Here is an 18,246-nt window from a genome sequence, read left to right as displayed (position 1 = left end):
TAGAAAGTACTTCATAATAAGATTTGAACAACGTTTCGCCTTGACTTGTTTAATTTAGTAACAATCTGTTCAATAAGGCGTTTTGTTCGCCATGCACCGTAACGAATCAGTGTCAAGAATACAGTCAACCAGGAAATAAGTGAAATTGATTTCTGTTTTTCTCGCTTGAAATTAATGATGGAGCTATGAATTAGAGAAACCTTTCGTAAACAATCAATCATAAGTATTTTTGTCTTAAGAAGCGCTTTTTGAAGTTATTAAGCTTTTGCCCTTCCCAAAAATGAAGGGTGACATTTGTGGAGTTCGAATAATTCCACCCGCTGTTGAATTCTCCGATGCCGAAACAGACATCCTTCAACGTGCTACGATAGTTGTGAAAAACATTGATAAAGCTAGCAAAGCTATCAGATTTTATGGGCCACAAACTAAGGTAATTATTTACATCCTTGTTGGTCCTCCGGCCTAACTTACAGGCCCTGAGTGCTAATGGAAGTTATTGTTGGTCACAACCCAGTCCCAAAAAATATTCTAAATTTATCGTTTATTTTGTCCAGAAATTCACATTGAAAGTATCAAACCCAGAAGAGCCAGTAGCTCCGGGATTAGAAGTAACAGCCGTTGTTGAATATGAAACATCAGAAGACACAGATTCTAAAGATAGACTTGTGTTAACCGTTGATGGAGAAGTCATAGAAATTCCACTGCTGGCGTGAGTAGGACTTATAACAGAAATAGAATTAATCTGAATGATGAAACCATTTCATCGAAATATGATATTTGTTTCAGGTATCCTTGCCGACCATCTCTCGAAGTGAATGGTATTGTTAATTTCGGTAATGTAACGGCTACGGGCAAAGTTATATCTCGAGAAATATCCATCGTTAACCACGGCTCAAAAGCTGGAAATTTCAAAATCAAATACGCTGGCAAAAGGCCAATTTCAATAATTCCTAATACAGGAACAGTCCCTGCTAAAACAGCACAAATTCTAAAGGTAAGACTTTTCACTTTTTGTCAACTTTTTTCTTATTCCCAAATGTTTATATCTAAGGCACATTTTTTATAAGACATTGATAATATTTTAGGTGGAGTACGTGACTAAAGATGTCGGGAATTTCGATGAGGAGGCTCGGTAAGCAGAATTCACGATGCAATGAATATTGTGAAAAATCTCATTTTTACCTACGACTTACATCAGGGGTCAGGTTGATGTGTAAACACATGATGAAAAATGTGAAAATTTGTTGAAGACTGATAAATGAGAGGATAGTGAAAAAATTCTGAATAATCCTGAAATGTGCGAAGAATTCAAGAAAAATGTTTGTCAAAATACTTTGATCCCTTTCTATACCATAAGCCTATACCATGGAGCTCAAAATATATGCACATATGTTGAATTTGTGAAAATTCATTTTAGTCTGTCCAGATTATGATCAATAAGCGCATGCTATTTTACCTTGCGCATTTTGATCTGGACAAGTGTGAAAAATAACATGAAATAACCTTATATTTCATGAACAAAAATGTGAAAAATGTCATTGTAAGGGTTGTGAGAAATGTAGAAATTTCAAGGTTCATAAATCTGACTCTTGAATCTTGTATTTTATAAATTCTATTTTCAGAGTTGTATTTGATTCAAATGCAGAGGGGATTCCTATGAGAATAACAGGCAATGTAGTGCAACGACAACTAGATCTTCTGTCTTTTGACACAGAACAGCCTTTACGCAGTATCCAATTTAGTAGCACATATTACGGAACTGATAAAACTGAAATGGCAATACTGTACAACAATAGCCCAGAACCAGTGAAATTTGTCGCTGTTTTACAAGATCTTGCAGAAGGACAAGAAGTTGTAAGTTTTCTCTTAATACTGGTAATTGCATTTTGAATGTATGTACATTGTGTACTGTGTATTTTGTGTTTTAATCTAATCAACAATTTAAATCTGTCTTTCAGGGCACTGATTTAACTAAAACCACTTTAGCAGTAATGGCGACTGGCGGAGAAAATCAGGACAATTCAGATGGTTCCACGAATCCATTAACATCATTAGTTACCGTTATTCCGAACCAGGGAAGTTTGGCCGCTTACGAAAAGATTCCCATCTTTTTCCGCTTCAGTCCACGGTACGTGTTCAATAAATATAATTTGAATATAATTTTCAAGGGTGAATTTCGAATCCAGTTTCATCATTTCTATCGATCGTCGTAACAGGTGGAATTCTTCTTCGGTTGGTTGGAAGAGTCACGATGTAAATCCCCCACGTCAAGACTTTGCTCTATACATGGCATTACAGATCGTAGGAACAGGAAAAAGCAATGTTTCATGTGAGTAAAATCATAGAACTGGTTATAGAAAAAATTATGTTTTCCGCTAAATGATTACCGAGAAGAAATCATTATTCATAATTACAGCATCAGGTTTGGAGGTTGCAATGATAGGCACGGCTTTACCTGTCCAGTTGAAATTATCTCCATCCCTGAAATATGATTTCGGCAAGTGTTTAGTCGGAGAACACGTCGATAGTATATGTACGGTGAAGAATGAGTCCAGCGAACTTCCAGTGCTGTTTGAGTTCAGAAGAGTCGCGCACTTTACTGCTAAACCGACGAAGGGCAGGATTAATCCCGGCGAATCAATTGAAATGATGTTCTCTTTCGCTCCCAATCAAGTTGGTAAGTAAAAGATAAAGGTCAGGACTTGGTTCGATAATTTCGCATAATTTTGATTCTAGATTTAAAATTAGTTCACCAGTGTTTATGTGCGTTGTTAAAAACTGCGTCTATAGTCCGTGCGCTTTTCCAAACTGCAGATGTTTCAGACTAAAAACGTTCAGATCATCAATCTCTGAATCCGAAGTATTTCCTCGTAGATGAGACAATAGATCGCAGGCAGCATCTGCAAATATATATGATATTATATCGTTACTCGTTACAGGTTCGTTTAAGACGATACAGATGATGGATATAATCGGACAGGTTGCTGATGGTGTGAATCCATTGAGAGCTTACCTCGAGGTCATACACACCCAGCCGTTAGCATTCCTGGGAAAGAGCGACCCGGTCACGGTGAAAAAATCACCCAAATTCAATGCGGGTATCACCCCTGCGATTACGAACGAGGTCGGTATCTGCGTCGATACTAATTTCGAGAACGCTGAAAAGAGGCCGAGGGCCGCGATGTTGAACGCGTTAGAGACCGATCTTCATAAAACTCAATCGGCAAAAACAGCTTCGCGTACGATGAAAGTTGCATTTCCAAATGATAGAGCTCAAAGTGTACGTCCTAGTAATACAAAAGAGCAATACAAGTAAGATAGTCAGATAATTCGATGATTTCTCTCAACATGTAGCAATATCTAAAAGACGCGTGTATTTCTTTAGGACAATTTTCACTGGAATGGATCGCCACACATATATAGATCCTGATTACGCGTACACTGAAGAGGAGGCTGCCAAAGTGAAAGCACATCGAGACTTCTATAAACAATTCATCAGTGACATGCGTGAAAATAGAAACAATTCCGGCCAAAAGAGGTGAATTTTTGTAGAAACTGTATTTAAAGCTACAGCTATACGTGTACATGTATTTTAACCGTGATTCTGCCTTCTTTTTCAGAGAATTTGCTTTGACTAATAATAAAACTGATATCGGAATAAAAACTGCCGCCGGAATTCAACCAAAGAAACTTCTTTTGGAAGAAATCAAACCAGACCCAAGACGTAAGTAAAGAAATTATTGTATCACATACAATGATAATGTGCATTACTCAGTGAAATTTACGTACAAATTGTGCATTTTCAGCAAAGACACCACCGAATGCTCATTACCAGGTTCTAAGTAGCAAACATTTACAAACTATGGATCGAAATGCAACGAGAAAACCAGTAAGTTCATATCTATACTCACTGAAATATACTATAAACTTGTAACAGGTTGTACTCATGCTACTCATTGTTACCGTTTCAGGTTAAAGAAGGTCTCAATGCCGTACCTGTAACCGCTGCTGAAAAAAGAGACTGTAGCCGTATTCTTACTCCACAAGAACTTCATCATATTACAATCAGTAAGTTTTCAAATTTGCAGAGTTTATATTTGGCGTTATCGTGATTAGAAATGCTGTTAATCCGTGGCATTTTCATTAGGTCCTCAAAAAGTTGAATTTGGTGAAGTTTGTTTGCGATCTGTCAGCATGAAGGAACTGAACATCATTAACAACCTCGACCAATTCGTACATGTCGTTGTAGATGTACGTATAGTAAAATTTACATTCCCTTTCAACAAAATTAACGATTAACGAGTTTGTTGTTTGAATATTATATCTAATTCATATCTACTTTAGGTCGATTGTCGAGAACTAAGGCAAACCAGTCCTCTTTCTCAAGTTGTGCCACCAAAATCAAAAGCTATTTTGCCTCTTATATTCGAATCCAACACTAAAGGACACTTTGAAAGGTACGGTACATCCGTTGAAATTCATAACTTTCATTGAAATGAATTTATTTGCTGATATATTGTATGTTATATTAATTTGTTTAAAGGTCGGTTACCTACACAATCAACAAAATGTATAAAAGTCACGTTACGGTGACTGCTGAAGTTGTCCCTGTGGCTTTAGAACTAAATAAATCCGTCATCGAAGTTAGTCCATCACCGGGGCAACCATCAGATGCAGGTAAGCTAATGAAAATTATAATAATGTGCTAACACGCACTCTATCCAATAGGTTAATTGTAAAAACAGTTCGTTTGCAGTTAAATGTCATAACTCAGAATATTTTGTACAGGTTTTCGTGGAGTTGTTACTCTTCGTAATAAGTTAAACTTTCCCGCCGAGTTTACATGGAATCCAATTCTCGGTGAAAGAGGAACAGCGTTTTCGATAAGGCCAGCCACCGGTATGTTTGCTTTACGGGATACTCGCGATAGTACGGTAAACAGTTCGATTTATTTACCGCTATAATTACTGTAATCATTTTAGGCACTGTGGAACCAGGGTGCGACCTGGATTGTGAGATTGTGTTTCACCCTTCGTATTTAGCTCCGGATGATGGAGAGTTTTCTTGTCAAGTTCATGGTGGAAACACTATTCATCTATCGTGTTTAGCAAAGGTGAAACTTTTTCGTAGTTTTTATATCTTGATCGCTGGATTTTCTATAATACGATCGGTTGCGGGATCGTTCAATATATCTATTGTATTCTAGTTTGGAAACACGAGCGCGCAGTTTATCGATCGACGAATCATGTTCGGACAGGTTCCTCTACATCTGTCGACGACGAAATCGGCATTGCTTCAAAACACGAGTCAGAATCATGGATTCTTCGAGGTGATTGATCCGAATCCGTTTCCCGGTTTGACTATAACGCCGGTTCACGGTATAATCCCTGTTGGCGGTACAGCTGAATTGAAAGCGTGTCTGACACCCGACGCGTTGATGAAATTCGATACACGTATCCAGATAGCTATTCGCGGATGGAAAACTGTTGAACTGAGAATGGGTGGTACAGTCGAACCTCCGTGCGTTGATATAGATCTGGTAAGTTTTACGAGTTTATCGATTGTCTGACACGATAATAAACATTTCGCCTGACTATGATTTGATGCTTCTTTCAGAAAAATATCAGTTTCGGTGGGGTTTATTGTGGTTCAAGTAAAACGGTCAAGTTCTTCCTTTCAAATAAGGTAATTTTGATTCTATTATCACACGTTATATATCAATAAGTTTTGCAGTTCGATCACCGTTGAATTCTACTGTTTTCAGACTGGGACCAAGACTAAAGCGATGTTTGATTTATCACGTTATACTGATTTTACTCTCAGTTTTCCTGATCGCCAAACTGCAGGTAAATCATATATTTCACCCTAGTAACATGTATCATCTCTTCACTGAATGAACAAGCACAGTTTATTGAATGTATATTGCATATCTTCATCACATTTTGATCGTTCATCTTCTAATGATAATTTCACTATAGATATAAAACAAAGTGAAGGTAAGATTTCCTATGTTGTATATCTGTAGGGCTGGCTAGTACGATAGCAAATACTAGAAAGTAATAAATTTCTTCAAGAAAATGCTTTGTTAATGCTTTTATCATTCATTTAATTTGTATCAAACTATGTATTACATAAATTTGTAGAACTTCTAAGTAAACTATAGTCTATAGATAGTCTCAAGTAGCTCTCAAACTAAGCTTCATAGCTGTAGTAAAATATACTTTCTTTACAGTTTTCTCTTCCTTCCAGTGGATTTTTCAGTACTATAAATCATGTTTTCCGTGTCTCGTATTTATTCTTACAGAGGATTATACATTCTCACTAATGAATCCAGGCTGTTATACGATCACTCTTGGCGAAGGAGAAATTGTAGCCTGTGAACTTTTCTTCAAACCTACCGAGGTCAGTCAACTCAATTTCTAACGTTAATGATAGAGCATCAAACTCTTAATGAAAATCCAAAAAGTTCAAACACAAAAAATTTATCAAAAACTCAGTTTTCAACTAGTACGGAACTCTTTTTTCAAGGAGTGAGAGATTTTTCGTTATAAACTGAAAGCACATTTTTGGTGTTTTGAATGTTTCGGTCACTTTACTGTCAGTTTTTACTATTGTCTTCATTTGTGATGCATTGCAAGTTTCTTTTTCAACTTATCTTAATATTCAATGAAAGCGGAGCGGTGTGGCCGAGTGGTTAGTGTTCAGCTCTGGGAAGCCAGGTCGTGGGTTCGAACCCCGTACATTGCCGTAGTGTCCTCGGGCAACACACTTATCCTCATTGCCTCTCCACCCAGGAGTAAATGGGTACCTGGCCTCATAGATGACTCCTGAGCGCTTGTTAGCAGCTCGGTTTTACTCTCCCAGGGAGAGATGACTGATACTTGTTAGAGTATAAAATTGGCCTGGGTAATGATACCGAAAATGTAAAGCGCTCTGAGAAGTCTGGCTGGATTTAGCGCTATATAAGACACGTCATATTATTATAAATGAAATGAACGTTTTCAAAAAATTCATTATTTCTTCTCCAGGTCGCTTCGTATGACTTTGTGATGCCGGTTACGATCAACGAAACGCCTGCACCTTCTCCATCGCCGACTCCATTCCCTCCGACTCCAGCTCCATCGAACAAAAACAGCATTCAACACATCATCAACCCTCGTCCGATTTATTTCTCTATACCTACACCGCGTAGGAAGATCATTGCCACCGCTTTACGACAACCTCTCGAACTATCTCATAATAAACTGGAATTTACATTGCCAGCTAATTTCTTGGATATGAATGCAGCTTGTGAAAGCTATCAAAACAAGGTATCGTTTTCGTTCGTGAGAATTGAATGTTACATTTTTGATTCCGTTAAATTTGTACAATTGTAATTTTCATTATTCGATTATTTTTCAGTGTACAGTACTTGTTAATAACAGCGATAAGAGAGTGAATTGGACCGTTGATCTCTCAAAAGCGAATAAGGCTCTGGAATCGGGAATCTTCCAATTCAGACATGGGAACGGTGTGCCCTTTGAAACGCATGGGATGGGTGGTGTAACTGGATACTTGGACCCTGGTGAAACATTCAAACTCTTTGCAGCATTTTGTCCACGTTAGTTTTCATTTGAATCATGAAAGTAATCTATCAATAGATTTTCCTTAAATGATGTTCTGGACTTGTATATATGTTGTAGGTGAGCCTGGCACGTTTCATTGTACTGTTCCATTGTGTATCAACAATGAATACTGTGACCCGTATACAATGCTTGAGTTGTATGGACAACTGAAAGCCCCTAAAATGTGGTTTGATCCATTAGCGATCGTTCTTACTCCTGTTCCGCTTCAAACATTTGTCTCAGCTGAATTCAACATTCTCACTGCGAATTACCGAAAGTAAGATGAATATCTCAAATAGCTGATGATTTGTCGAAATATTCATAGACATCGATATTTCATCATTTCTGTAATATTTTCAGGGCGACGGAATTCGAGATTGAATATCCTCAGGTTGAATGCGAGGATGGCAGCAAAATATCACCCCTGGAAGTCGTCTTCCTAAGCCGGAATAGTAAGTGTTATCCTACGGTAGATCTCTTATGCTGTTAGTTAATTCTATGATTCAGTACACATTTATTCTTTCATTACAGATATTGTGATCTACTTGATTCATCATTCTTATCTTTCTCATTTGTTTTTCATGTTTAGTTATTCAACCGTGTTGTGGAGATGATGGTCAAACAGAACCGTGCGTTATAAAATGTAAACTGACATTCTCCAGTCCGAAACCTGTTTCATTCTCAAAAATGCTCAAGTTCATTGACTCAGATGGAAACAGGTGTGACTTGTGTAATTCTCCAATATAATTCTTGCACTTATGATGGGGTTTTTCTGGTCTTACTTCGATAAACATTACTATTTTCAGCGCTTCGATATCGGTAACTGCAACATCAGATAACTGTTTATTAACTTGTTATCCGTTTATTGCGCAACATCGAACTGACCATCATATAATCTGTGAACAGGTATCTAGCTGCCCGTACTTTGTTAATTTTAACAAAGATTTTATGTAGAGGATTCCACAATAAGAATGCAAAGAGTCTAATGTTACCTTGAGTTGGTAGTTTATTCAACTTTTTCTAAAAGTCATCTCCAGGAATGCTGTAGTCGAAACTACAAGCTCTAGGAAACATTTTCGGACTTATTTTTTCATTATTAATGTAGGATTCTCTACACATTATCGTCTCAACACGGATATAGTGTTTTTACCAATGGTTTTTCAACAAATTTTATTGTGTTCCGTGATCGACAAATTTATCATTTAGAGATTGCTATATTTTCAGGGACTGTCATTAAAAGGCAGGAGAACGATGTCAGCAGAAAGTGTTAATGCTGGTGAGGCTGTGTTTGTACCGTGTGTGTCACCACCTCGTCCCGGCAGTCGACCGAGCACAAGTGCGACCAGTACCGAGTTTCAGATATCGAGTTCTAGTTATGAATCGAGTCACAGTGTCACCGGTAAATAATACAGCTCCAAATGATACAATTATGCGTTATGCATAGAAATACACACTAAGTTTTGCAATTATTATTAGAAATCTAAAAGACATGACTTTGTTGAACTGTGATAGTATGTGAATGTTTGGTACACGGATATTTTTTAGAATCGACATACCCGAGTACACCGCGGGAAGGAGCGTTGATTAAACTGTTATCAAACTCAGATCGTAACAGTAATAACAGACAGGATATTACATCGCGATCGCTTGGTTCAGCTTTATTCCCGGAGGAAGACTCCGAAGAAGGCATCTTTCACACGGAAGTCATGTTTGCCGCTCAGCGATGGTTTTCTGCTCATGGTTGGCCAACGGGTCCAAATCCGATCACTATTCCAACGTCTCTGAGAAAGTACGTTTCATCGCACGCACTACTGAGTTAGCATTGTATGTTAGCAATCTCTATATGTCATGGCTTTATCTATATTTCGATAGAGGTGTTTCAAAAAATGGTGACGAAGGGCCACAGAAATCGAAGAGTTCTATGACAAATGGATCGGCCAGTGCTGCGTGGGGAAGTTCTGAAAGCGGCAAGAAAGACGTGAAGACCGTTTATGATATGATCGGGCATCTTCTCGGTAAACCTGTACCCGGTATTCCGATTAACTCTCCGTTGCCATCAAACCCGATAGAACGTTCGAAGCAAATCTACTGGCAACACGCTACACTGCTGACATTCCTCAAGTAAGTTTCGTCATCTCTTGCTTTTGCTATAATTGCAGTGTGCTGTATATATTTCGAATGATGAACTCTGTTTTAGGAGCCAGGGAGCCTGCGTCGCCTCAATCAAACCGGAATACCTGATGGAACTCAACGATTATAAGCAGTGGTTATTGTTCCAAAGATCCCTCGAAGATGAAAGGAACAAAGATGGAATCGTGGAAAATAAGGTTCTAACAGTGGAAGAAGAAGCAATTGAGGATCAGTTATTTGAAGCAGTTTCAAAACGTGCCTGGACTGATATTCTTTTACAACTTCTGAAGGTAAAATAAATCAATCATAACGTCATATTTCGGTAAATGTGGGCGCATATTTCATCTACACATTCTGTTTTTTAGACTTTGGTATTCTCAAAGGTGACACCGCGTCAGTTTAAATCAGTGCAGCTACCGGAGCGTGGAACCGGTTCATCAATGACTGCAATCAATCCTGATCCCCTGTGTAGTAATGTATACAGTGTATCCGAGCGTATTCTCTTATCCTGGTTGAATCATGTTTATGAACAATTCCGTGAACGTATTTGGGATAGGTGTGAGAAAGGTCTGTATTTCATACTCCTTAGACGCTTCCACCGAATTCCAGTGAACTCGTTTTTCTAATAGGTCGTATTATTAATCTCATTCAGGAGGAGTTCCGCCGTCACGTTGGATTGTGAATTTTGATTACGATTTGCTCGATGGTCTCGTCATCGGTGCTGTATTAGGAGCCCACTGTCCATTCCTTGTAAGTCATATCAACATTTATTACCATTGATGAAACACTGTGTCTAAATGATATATAATCTCAATCTACCATAAGGAAATAGTCGGAAACGTTTCTTTGAACTGATATTTATTCGAAATTTCAACTACATGTATATCCTAATCGTCATCTTCAGGAATGATAAGAACATCGATGATGAGAATTTCCCTTGATTGTTGTAGATAAGAAGCCATTTACAAGATATGTACACGCATCCAAATACAGCCGAACAATGTCTGCATAACGCGTTGAAGGTTGTTAATGCATTGAGACATATCGGTATTGAATATGACATCCAGGGAATCGACATCACTGATCCGAATCCTATAGCGTTGATGTTACTGTGCGTACATCTGTATCAGCGTATGCCGCAGTATTTATCGAAAAATACGATAGAGTTCACCGGTGCTTTACATACAGCATGTATGCGACAGGTAAGGTTTATGGAGCTAAAGGCGCTTAAACATTTGCAGGGGCTGATCCAAAGCTAGACAGTATTGAAAGAGAGACACTCGCAGTGTCCTAGCCAACACAAATTCCAAAGGCGTGAAGCTAAAGAACACAGGTCTATAATTTTGAAATTCAGGTTTATTCTAGAGCATTAAGGGGGCAATAAGAGTCAATAAGAATAAAAAACTTTATTTTGGAGGTCACTTAGACATGCTTAAACAATATGGTAATTTGGCAATACGGTTGATATTCCCAGGATCTGAGCCTGATTTGGAACAATGTATTTCAGTTTTTGGGCTTCTTTTTCAAATATTTCATTAGAAAACAGGTCTATAATTTTGAAATCCAGGTCTATTCTAGAGCATTAAGGGGGCAATAAGAGTCAATAAGAATAAAAAACTTTATTTTGGAGGTCACTTAGACATGCTTAAACAATATGGTAATTTGGCAATACGGTTGATATTCCCAGGATCTGAGCCTGATTTGGAACAATGTATTCCAGTTTTTGGGCTTCTTTTTCAAATATTTCATTCACACTTTCTAGGTTCGCTTGAGTAATCCGTCGAATAAACCCCTCGTTTACCACTCGATGATCGCCGGAAGAGATGCCGAAGATTTTCGAATTCCGAAAGGCCACGAGATAACGATTTCACCGCGCGGCAATCTGAACTTATCCGTCGAATTCACGAGTAGATTCCTACGACCAGCTGAAGCAGTGATGTTACTCACCGGGAGAAGAATCGGTTCTGCCTTGGGATCGACGTTAGTTTTCAACTTACGATCAGCAATAAACAGCATCACACCCAAGGTACATTTATGAACGAACTGAATATGCTGTATTATAGTCAAACTTGCTATTTGCTCAGGGTAAACAGAGGCTACTGTCTTTGTTTTTTAAAAGGATCAGATAATATTTTATCCACAAATTACTTTTTTAGACAACTGTGAAATGTGAATCGCATTGTTACGAGCTTCACAACATCGCTGTTGAAGTGATGAATCCTTTTCCCCACGGCGGCAAATTCAGAATCGTTCTCGTCGAAGCTAAAGACAGTAACTTCAACGACCCGAGCAAACCACAAAATCTGATGAAACCTAAAGAGAAAAAACTGAAGAAGGTCGCATCGCGTACCGATCACGGGCAACAGAAGAAAAAAGATGGCGCCGATTCACCTCCTAGTAATCGATCAGCCGATGATTCGCTGATGATCAAGCAGAATCCGGATGATGGTATTTATTTCTTTCTCTAAGTTCTGTATCTAGATTTGATACAGGGTGGCCACTCACCGGGGAAAAGTTAGGGAATTTTCAAAGGGAATTTTCTTTTCTTTAAAATCTCTGGGAATAGTCGAGGAACTTTGTAAAAATGCTAAAAACCAGGGAAAAGTCAGGGAAATTTGTTGAGATTGCTAGATCACATGTAAAAATCAAACAGTTTTGTCTATGTCGTATGTATTGATTGAATTCTTTACAGATCAAGTCGGAGAAACAATGTGCATGTCAGGGGAAAGTCAGGGGAAAAGCAAGTCAGATAAAAGTGGCCAATCTGATGTTGTATTTTATCATATAGGATATGTTTCATGATGTTTCAGATATACCGCTGATGAACGCGTTTTTCTGTTCGGAAACTTCGGTCGACTTGGAAGCGAAATCGATTAAAATCGTCGACGTACAATTTCTTCCGTTTCAAGCCGGAAAACGTCAATGTTCAATAATCTTCATCAACGAAGATATCGGAGAATTCTTATATTCGATTGAAGCTCACGCGATTTTACCGCTTCCATCTGTAATACCTTTCAAAGCAACTTCTCATACAGTTAGAATCAGCAGTGCAGCTGCAGCAGGTACTACGTTTTAAATAATCACTTGAAATCACAATATACGTGATTTACTAAAGTGTAAAACTCCCAAAATTGTAAATAGACAAAAAAAAATTTATTACATTAGAATATAGAAATATTTCGGCTAGTTACTACCACCCTTTAGTTGTGATAATGATTGCGGGCCTTAATCGGTTTATTACATTGATAATATAGAAAATCCCAAAGAAGAAATGAATCTGAAAGGCTTTTCTTTAGTTAACAATTCATTTTGACTATGAAGAAATTGCAAAACAGCCAGGCTTTATTACGGTGTTTCTCTTCATATTTTAGGAAGCGGTCATGGAAAATTTGGTGGTGATGATAGCGTTGTGTACTGGAAATGTGAAGTGAATCAAATGCTAATCGAGAACCTGCACATTCCAATCATGAACGCTAAACGAGAAAAAGCACTTCTTATCGCTGCTCAACAACGCATGACAGAAAAAGAGCGAGAGCGCAGACGTATTGCGGGAACTTTAGAAAGCTGCATGCTTACGGCGAAAACTATTTCACTTCTGTCAAATAATCCAAACAAAGTTATCGAATTAGCAAAGGTTAGCGTAGAACCTGATACAATCTTAATTTATGTTTTTATGAGAAAATTCTTTTTGAAATGTGTTTGAATTTATCGATTACTAGACTAAAGATCCAACCGGTACTCGATACAAAGTCGAAGTTGACAATGATCTGTTTGTAATTCCTGCTGAAATCACACTGCCTAATCTGCAAAAACATGAAGGTAATAATAATGTCGTCAGCAATATCACCTGGATCTGATGTTAACACCTCGGTTGAAAGTCGTTCATTTTCAATTTTACTACGTTTAACATCAAAAATTAGAGGTTTCATTCAATTATTAGCAGGAGGAGACAAAACAGAAACGGTTCAGCTTCCAGTGAAATTCATGTCGAAGAAACCAGGACATTACAAATGTACATTATCACTTCAAGCCCCGGATGATGTACGTGTACATCGTATCGAATGCACTGTCGTACCTGAAGGTAGTACAGCTGAACTTGAATTTACATCTCCAGTCCAACAGTCCGTTACGCAGGAAATTCCAATTGTAAGTTCCTATTCAATTTTCTTTTCTATGATCAATATCGTATTGTGAACATTTTGATCATCGACATTTCTTCGATCATCAGGTAAACCACACAAACTATGACTGGAATCTCGAAGCGCGTATCACTGGTCCTGGATTCTTTGGTCCTCCGTCTATACTTGTGAAAGCATGTAATACTGTCAACTATAGGCTGATGTTTAAGCCAATCTATGAGAAACATAGCAAAGTAAGTAATGACTACCGGTAGAAAATGTCGCTGATAGTATTTCTACGTGAACATATGAAATCTGTGTATTTATAGGGTCAACTGAAACTAGTGAATACTGTTGATGGAACTGAACATGTATTCACACTGTCTGGAAAAGCTACCAAACCGTTAGCCCTCGACCATATTCAACTGCGATGTCAAGCAAAACAACAGTAAATCATTCTGTTTTCATTGAATATCCTTAGAATTCATTTTCTTTAAAGCTCAATTTACTCATTCATTTCATTATTCTCTTCTTTCAGGATTAAACATAGACTTCAACTTCCGAATGTGACCAGAAAGAAAGTTCATTATCATGTTGAAACGGATTTACCGATGGTCAGTGGTAATCTGGTCGCGTCTGTTTGGCCCGGTAAAACATTGGATTACGATCTCATTCTTACTCCGTTAAAAAGAGGAACGTACAACGGGGTCGTCAGTTTTGTAGCTGGCAAGAATCCAGTTGTGTAAGTATATGAATATGAATTCATCTCGAAATTCTCTACCAAAAAATTCCTTCAGGCACACCCATGATCTTCTTCTCGAAATTTTCATCAGAAAATAGATTCACGTTTGGTGCTTGTTAAATCCCTAGTTCAATCCCTAGTTCAGATCATTAAAATACTTATGAAACTGTTCCTTTAGTGACAAGAGCATGCCGGTGATAGATGGGTAGGATTTCTTTATTCACAGATATTCTCTGTGCACACTACTGAAATATTCATTATCAACACAATTTTCCTCATTTAAACTTGTTGCTTTTCGCTTTCAAATATATAAACATACATTATGCTTATTGCAGCTTTCATCGTGGCACTGAAGCCAAAATAGATTTTCTCATTGTTAACTCATGTGAATGTCCACTGCTTCATTTTATCTTGTGAAATATACATGTATGAGTATGTTTGATTAATAGTGAAGTGGATAGTGATGGGGATGAAATACCTACATCAGATGATGAAGAAAGTCAAGATCGTTACAGAGTGTGGTATACCGTGGATTTAACTGTAGATCCTCCCGAACCTGAAAGAACTATTGAGATCACATGCGCATGTCAGGTACTTGTAACTTACATCAGTCATATCATTTATTGATCGGAATTATGCATAATAGCTTATGTTTATTCGATTTGCAGAAAAAAGCTATCCTTGCTGTTGGTGTAAACAATCCAAGCGATGAAGAAATTAACTTAGAGGCCAAAATTGATGGAAGAGACCTCAAAGGTTCAAATAGTATTCATCTGTTACCTAAAACTCGTGGAACATACGAATTGACATTTTCTCCAACAATTATCGGCAAAACTGTTGGAAATTTGACATTTTTCCATGAGTTAACCGGTGAATTCTGGTACAAATTGGTTCTGACAGCAGAAAATCCTGTTCCAACGACTATCTCACATATGGAATGTGAATTAGGAAGGTACGAATCATAAAAGTCTATTAGCTGCAACTGATCTTAGATTTGTCATGTATGATAATCATAAATCTGTGAATGTTTTGTAGGTGGGATCGCCAGCATATTACTCTAGACAACCCAACTGAAGAAACTCTAGAACTTCTGCCTTATGTGACAAACTTAAACAATTTCCGTTTGGAACGCGACAATGAGAAATCACTGATTCTACATCCTCATACTAAACTGAAAATTCCAGTTGTATTCATGCCGTCTTATGTTGGACCAAACGGACACGAGACTGATATCATTTTCCACAGTGAACAGGTAGAATTACAGAAAGATTCTCTAATGATCAATACACAGCTGGTATAATTCAACTGATATCTTGTTCTATGTATCTTCAGCTCGGAGAATGGGTATTTCACGCTAGTGGAAGTGGACTAATGCCTCAACCACAAGATCCTGTAAGCGTCTACTCTGCAGTAGGCTCTAACACGACTATAATCATTCCATTCAGAAATCCAATGGATGAAGCTGTATTGGTCGATGTCATACTGAAAGGTATAACTTCAATTAATTCTTTACTCAGCGTCTTGCATTTCACTTTAATCATCATAATAATCATCTTTTTAATTCTCTTTCAGACAAAGAGCAACAGTATGAAAGAATATTCAATGGTAAAGAAAGAGAAGATTCTGCTTTCTGTTTGTTACTGAAGAACGATACGAATGTTCGCGTCGGTCCGAAGTCAACTCTAGATATACCGGTATCATTTGCTCCTGATGATATGATCCTATACGAAGCTTTGTGCGTATTGAATGTGAGAAGATATGATGGTTCCAACTGGAAGTACATGCCGAAGTATGATAAAGGGTATGTATGAATTACTTTTTCAATGGATTGTATGAATATGTGTCACAGATGTCATTATAACCATTGCTTAAACACTGTCCGTGTTGTAATCCCACCTAAGACAGAAAAACTAGTCTGAAAAGGTTTCCTTAACCGGTGGTAAATGATTTATTTTCAATGATTCAACTATATCCTGATAGACATCTTCAGTGGGGTTTTATATTCCTGATGTTATTATTCTATTTGTAGTGCTGCTCCCGGAGCTGTAAACAGCGATCTGCCAATAATCAAATGGTTGTATCCGATACAAGGGATACCAGAAGCTCAGCCAGTCCAGGAGAAACCGGCCGTAGTAGAATGTCAGGCTAGAAACAGAGCTGAAGAGAGATTGGAGGTCGTGCTGTCTGGAGTAGCACCGTGTGCTGCGGGAGCACAGCGTGGTATCCGCGCTCGTGCTGTTACGCCGAAAGATGAAACTCCTCATACTCCTGATGGTGTCGTCGTCTCTGAAAGTATGTTTCTCTCCTTAGAAAAAACTTCCACTCGGAACGTGACTTTAGTTTTTCTGATAGAATGCTAATTATCATGTGTTTGTACAGGTATTTCAGTCACCGAAGAATTTACCTATGAATTTGTGTACGGCAATGATGAAGACGATAGAAATCTGAAGAACGCTGTAGCCTTGAGTCTCGTTAGAAAACAAAGAGACAAAATCAGTGGACTCGTCATCCTGATATTCCACGTTGTCTTTTCTCCGAACAAGACGATGAAGTAAGTTTTCACAGACAATAGATTTTTTTCAATTTGTACGAGTTTTAATTCTTGTCCTCCGACTATAGAATTTGACCCACAGTCAATTTAATGAAGATTTCTCTTGGTTTTTTTTTTCAGGCATGATGTTCAACTTATTGTAAGAGCAGCTACTGGTGGTGTTTGGCGTTTCCCGGTTCGTTTTATAGCCACTGAACCGACGCCCGATGATGTTATTACTATTGAAGCTGTTGGTTTGTATAAGGAATGCGGCGTACAGTTCAGATTGACGAGTCAAGAAAAACATCCTACTCCATTTACCGCCTTCTTTCTGGCCGGTAGCGATCCAGAACTTTCTGTAACACCTTCGTCCGGAGAGCTGTCACCCGTTGGTACGAAAGGAACTTTGATTCAAGTTGGTTTCATTCCTGCCATGTATGGAAAAGTTTATGTAGGACGATTAGTTGTACAGGTGGGTCCAGGATGATTGACATTTTGTTAAAAGAGCGGAATTTTTTACGATGATCTTATATTTTTCTTGATGTTTTTCACAGACGAGTGACATGCAGTGGACCTATATGATTCGTGGAATACCACCGGACTATGCGCCACCGACTGCGAATTCGAAACCACCGATGAAAGGACCGCATCCCGATCCGAGATACAGAGGAGAAAAAATCAACTACATTCGAGAAAATATCAAACTATTGACTACTGCAGTTTCTTCTCCAATCAAAGGAGGACCACAACTTTTAAGAGACACAATTGATCCATAATATTTCTGTGATCTGTTTATTGATGTTCCGTCCATTAACCTGTCATATCTGCAATTATATTTCTATAATTTTGTATTTTATTTTCACGTGTGATTAGAAGATTTTTTGACTATATTTAAGAGGATTATATCAGAAACATTGTTAAGCTGACTGAGTTTTTACATATACTAATTTTACACAAAAAAGTCAAGAAAAATTGAGTTATCCGTCCTAGTAATATCTATATTTTGTAGTCTTAAAAATCAAACATGCGATTACAATTTAGCAAAATGAGTTAGAAAAATAAATTGAAAGATGTTATTTTAAAAAGCTTCATGTTAGTTTATTGGTTTTGACATAGATATTT

General features: G+C 37.9%; 1 protein-coding gene across 2 annotated transcripts; it reads left to right on the top strand.

The window, feature by feature from the left end:
• Positions 1–278: 278 nt before the first annotated feature.
• On the top strand, positions 279–18,169 carry LOC141902124 (cilia and flagella-associated protein 47-like). 2 transcript variants are annotated; one of them, XM_074789767.1, is made up of 54 exons: positions 279–430; positions 555–709; positions 787–994; positions 1,086–1,132; positions 1,623–1,854; positions 1,959–2,128; positions 2,217–2,322; positions 2,392–2,677; positions 2,940–3,312; positions 3,386–3,538; positions 3,621–3,724; positions 3,807–3,889; positions 3,972–4,068; positions 4,148–4,251; positions 4,345–4,457; positions 4,544–4,677; positions 4,789–4,899; positions 4,983–5,113; positions 5,207–5,539; positions 5,617–5,685; positions 5,765–5,846; positions 6,305–6,402; positions 7,029–7,310; positions 7,402–7,600; positions 7,683–7,881; positions 7,965–8,056; positions 8,194–8,323; positions 8,411–8,510; positions 8,829–9,003; positions 9,150–9,393; positions 9,477–9,725; positions 9,802–10,024; positions 10,100–10,301; positions 10,387–10,484; positions 10,685–10,936; positions 11,497–11,760; positions 11,891–12,182; positions 12,545–12,796; positions 13,106–13,368; positions 13,454–13,553; positions 13,678–13,880; positions 13,963–14,106; positions 14,182–14,300; positions 14,391–14,594; positions 14,773–14,799; positions 15,044–15,185; positions 15,263–15,546; positions 15,630–15,846; positions 15,927–16,083; positions 16,167–16,395; positions 16,624–16,886; positions 16,974–17,145; positions 17,266–17,596; positions 17,679–18,169. In XM_074789767.1, exons 1-54 carry the CDS (start codon positions 281–283, stop codon positions 17,898–17,900), a joined length of 9,669 nt encoding a protein of 3,222 aa, XP_074645868.1. In that variant the 5' UTR covers positions 279–280; the 3' UTR covers positions 17,901–18,169. The 2 variants fall into 2 exon arrangements, with proteins under 2 accessions (XP_074645868.1, XP_074645875.1); XM_074789774.1 differs by lacking the exons at positions 279–430; positions 555–709; positions 787–994; ... (2 more) ...; positions 1,959–2,128; positions 2,217–2,322 and adding an exon at positions 5,979–5,996 and having other exon boundaries at positions 2,430–2,677; positions 13,675–13,880.
• The last annotated feature ends 77 nt before the right edge of the window (positions 18,170–18,246 follow it).

The sequence above is a fragment of the Tubulanus polymorphus genome, chromosome 1 (genome assembly GCF_964204645.1).
Source record: "Tubulanus polymorphus chromosome 1, tnTubPoly1.2, whole genome shotgun sequence".
Lineage (NCBI taxonomy): Eukaryota > Metazoa > Nemertea > Palaeonemertea > Tubulaniformes > Tubulanidae > Tubulanus > Tubulanus polymorphus.
Note: the sequence above shows the minus strand (reverse complement) of the source record. Positions and strands in the feature narration are given on the sequence as shown.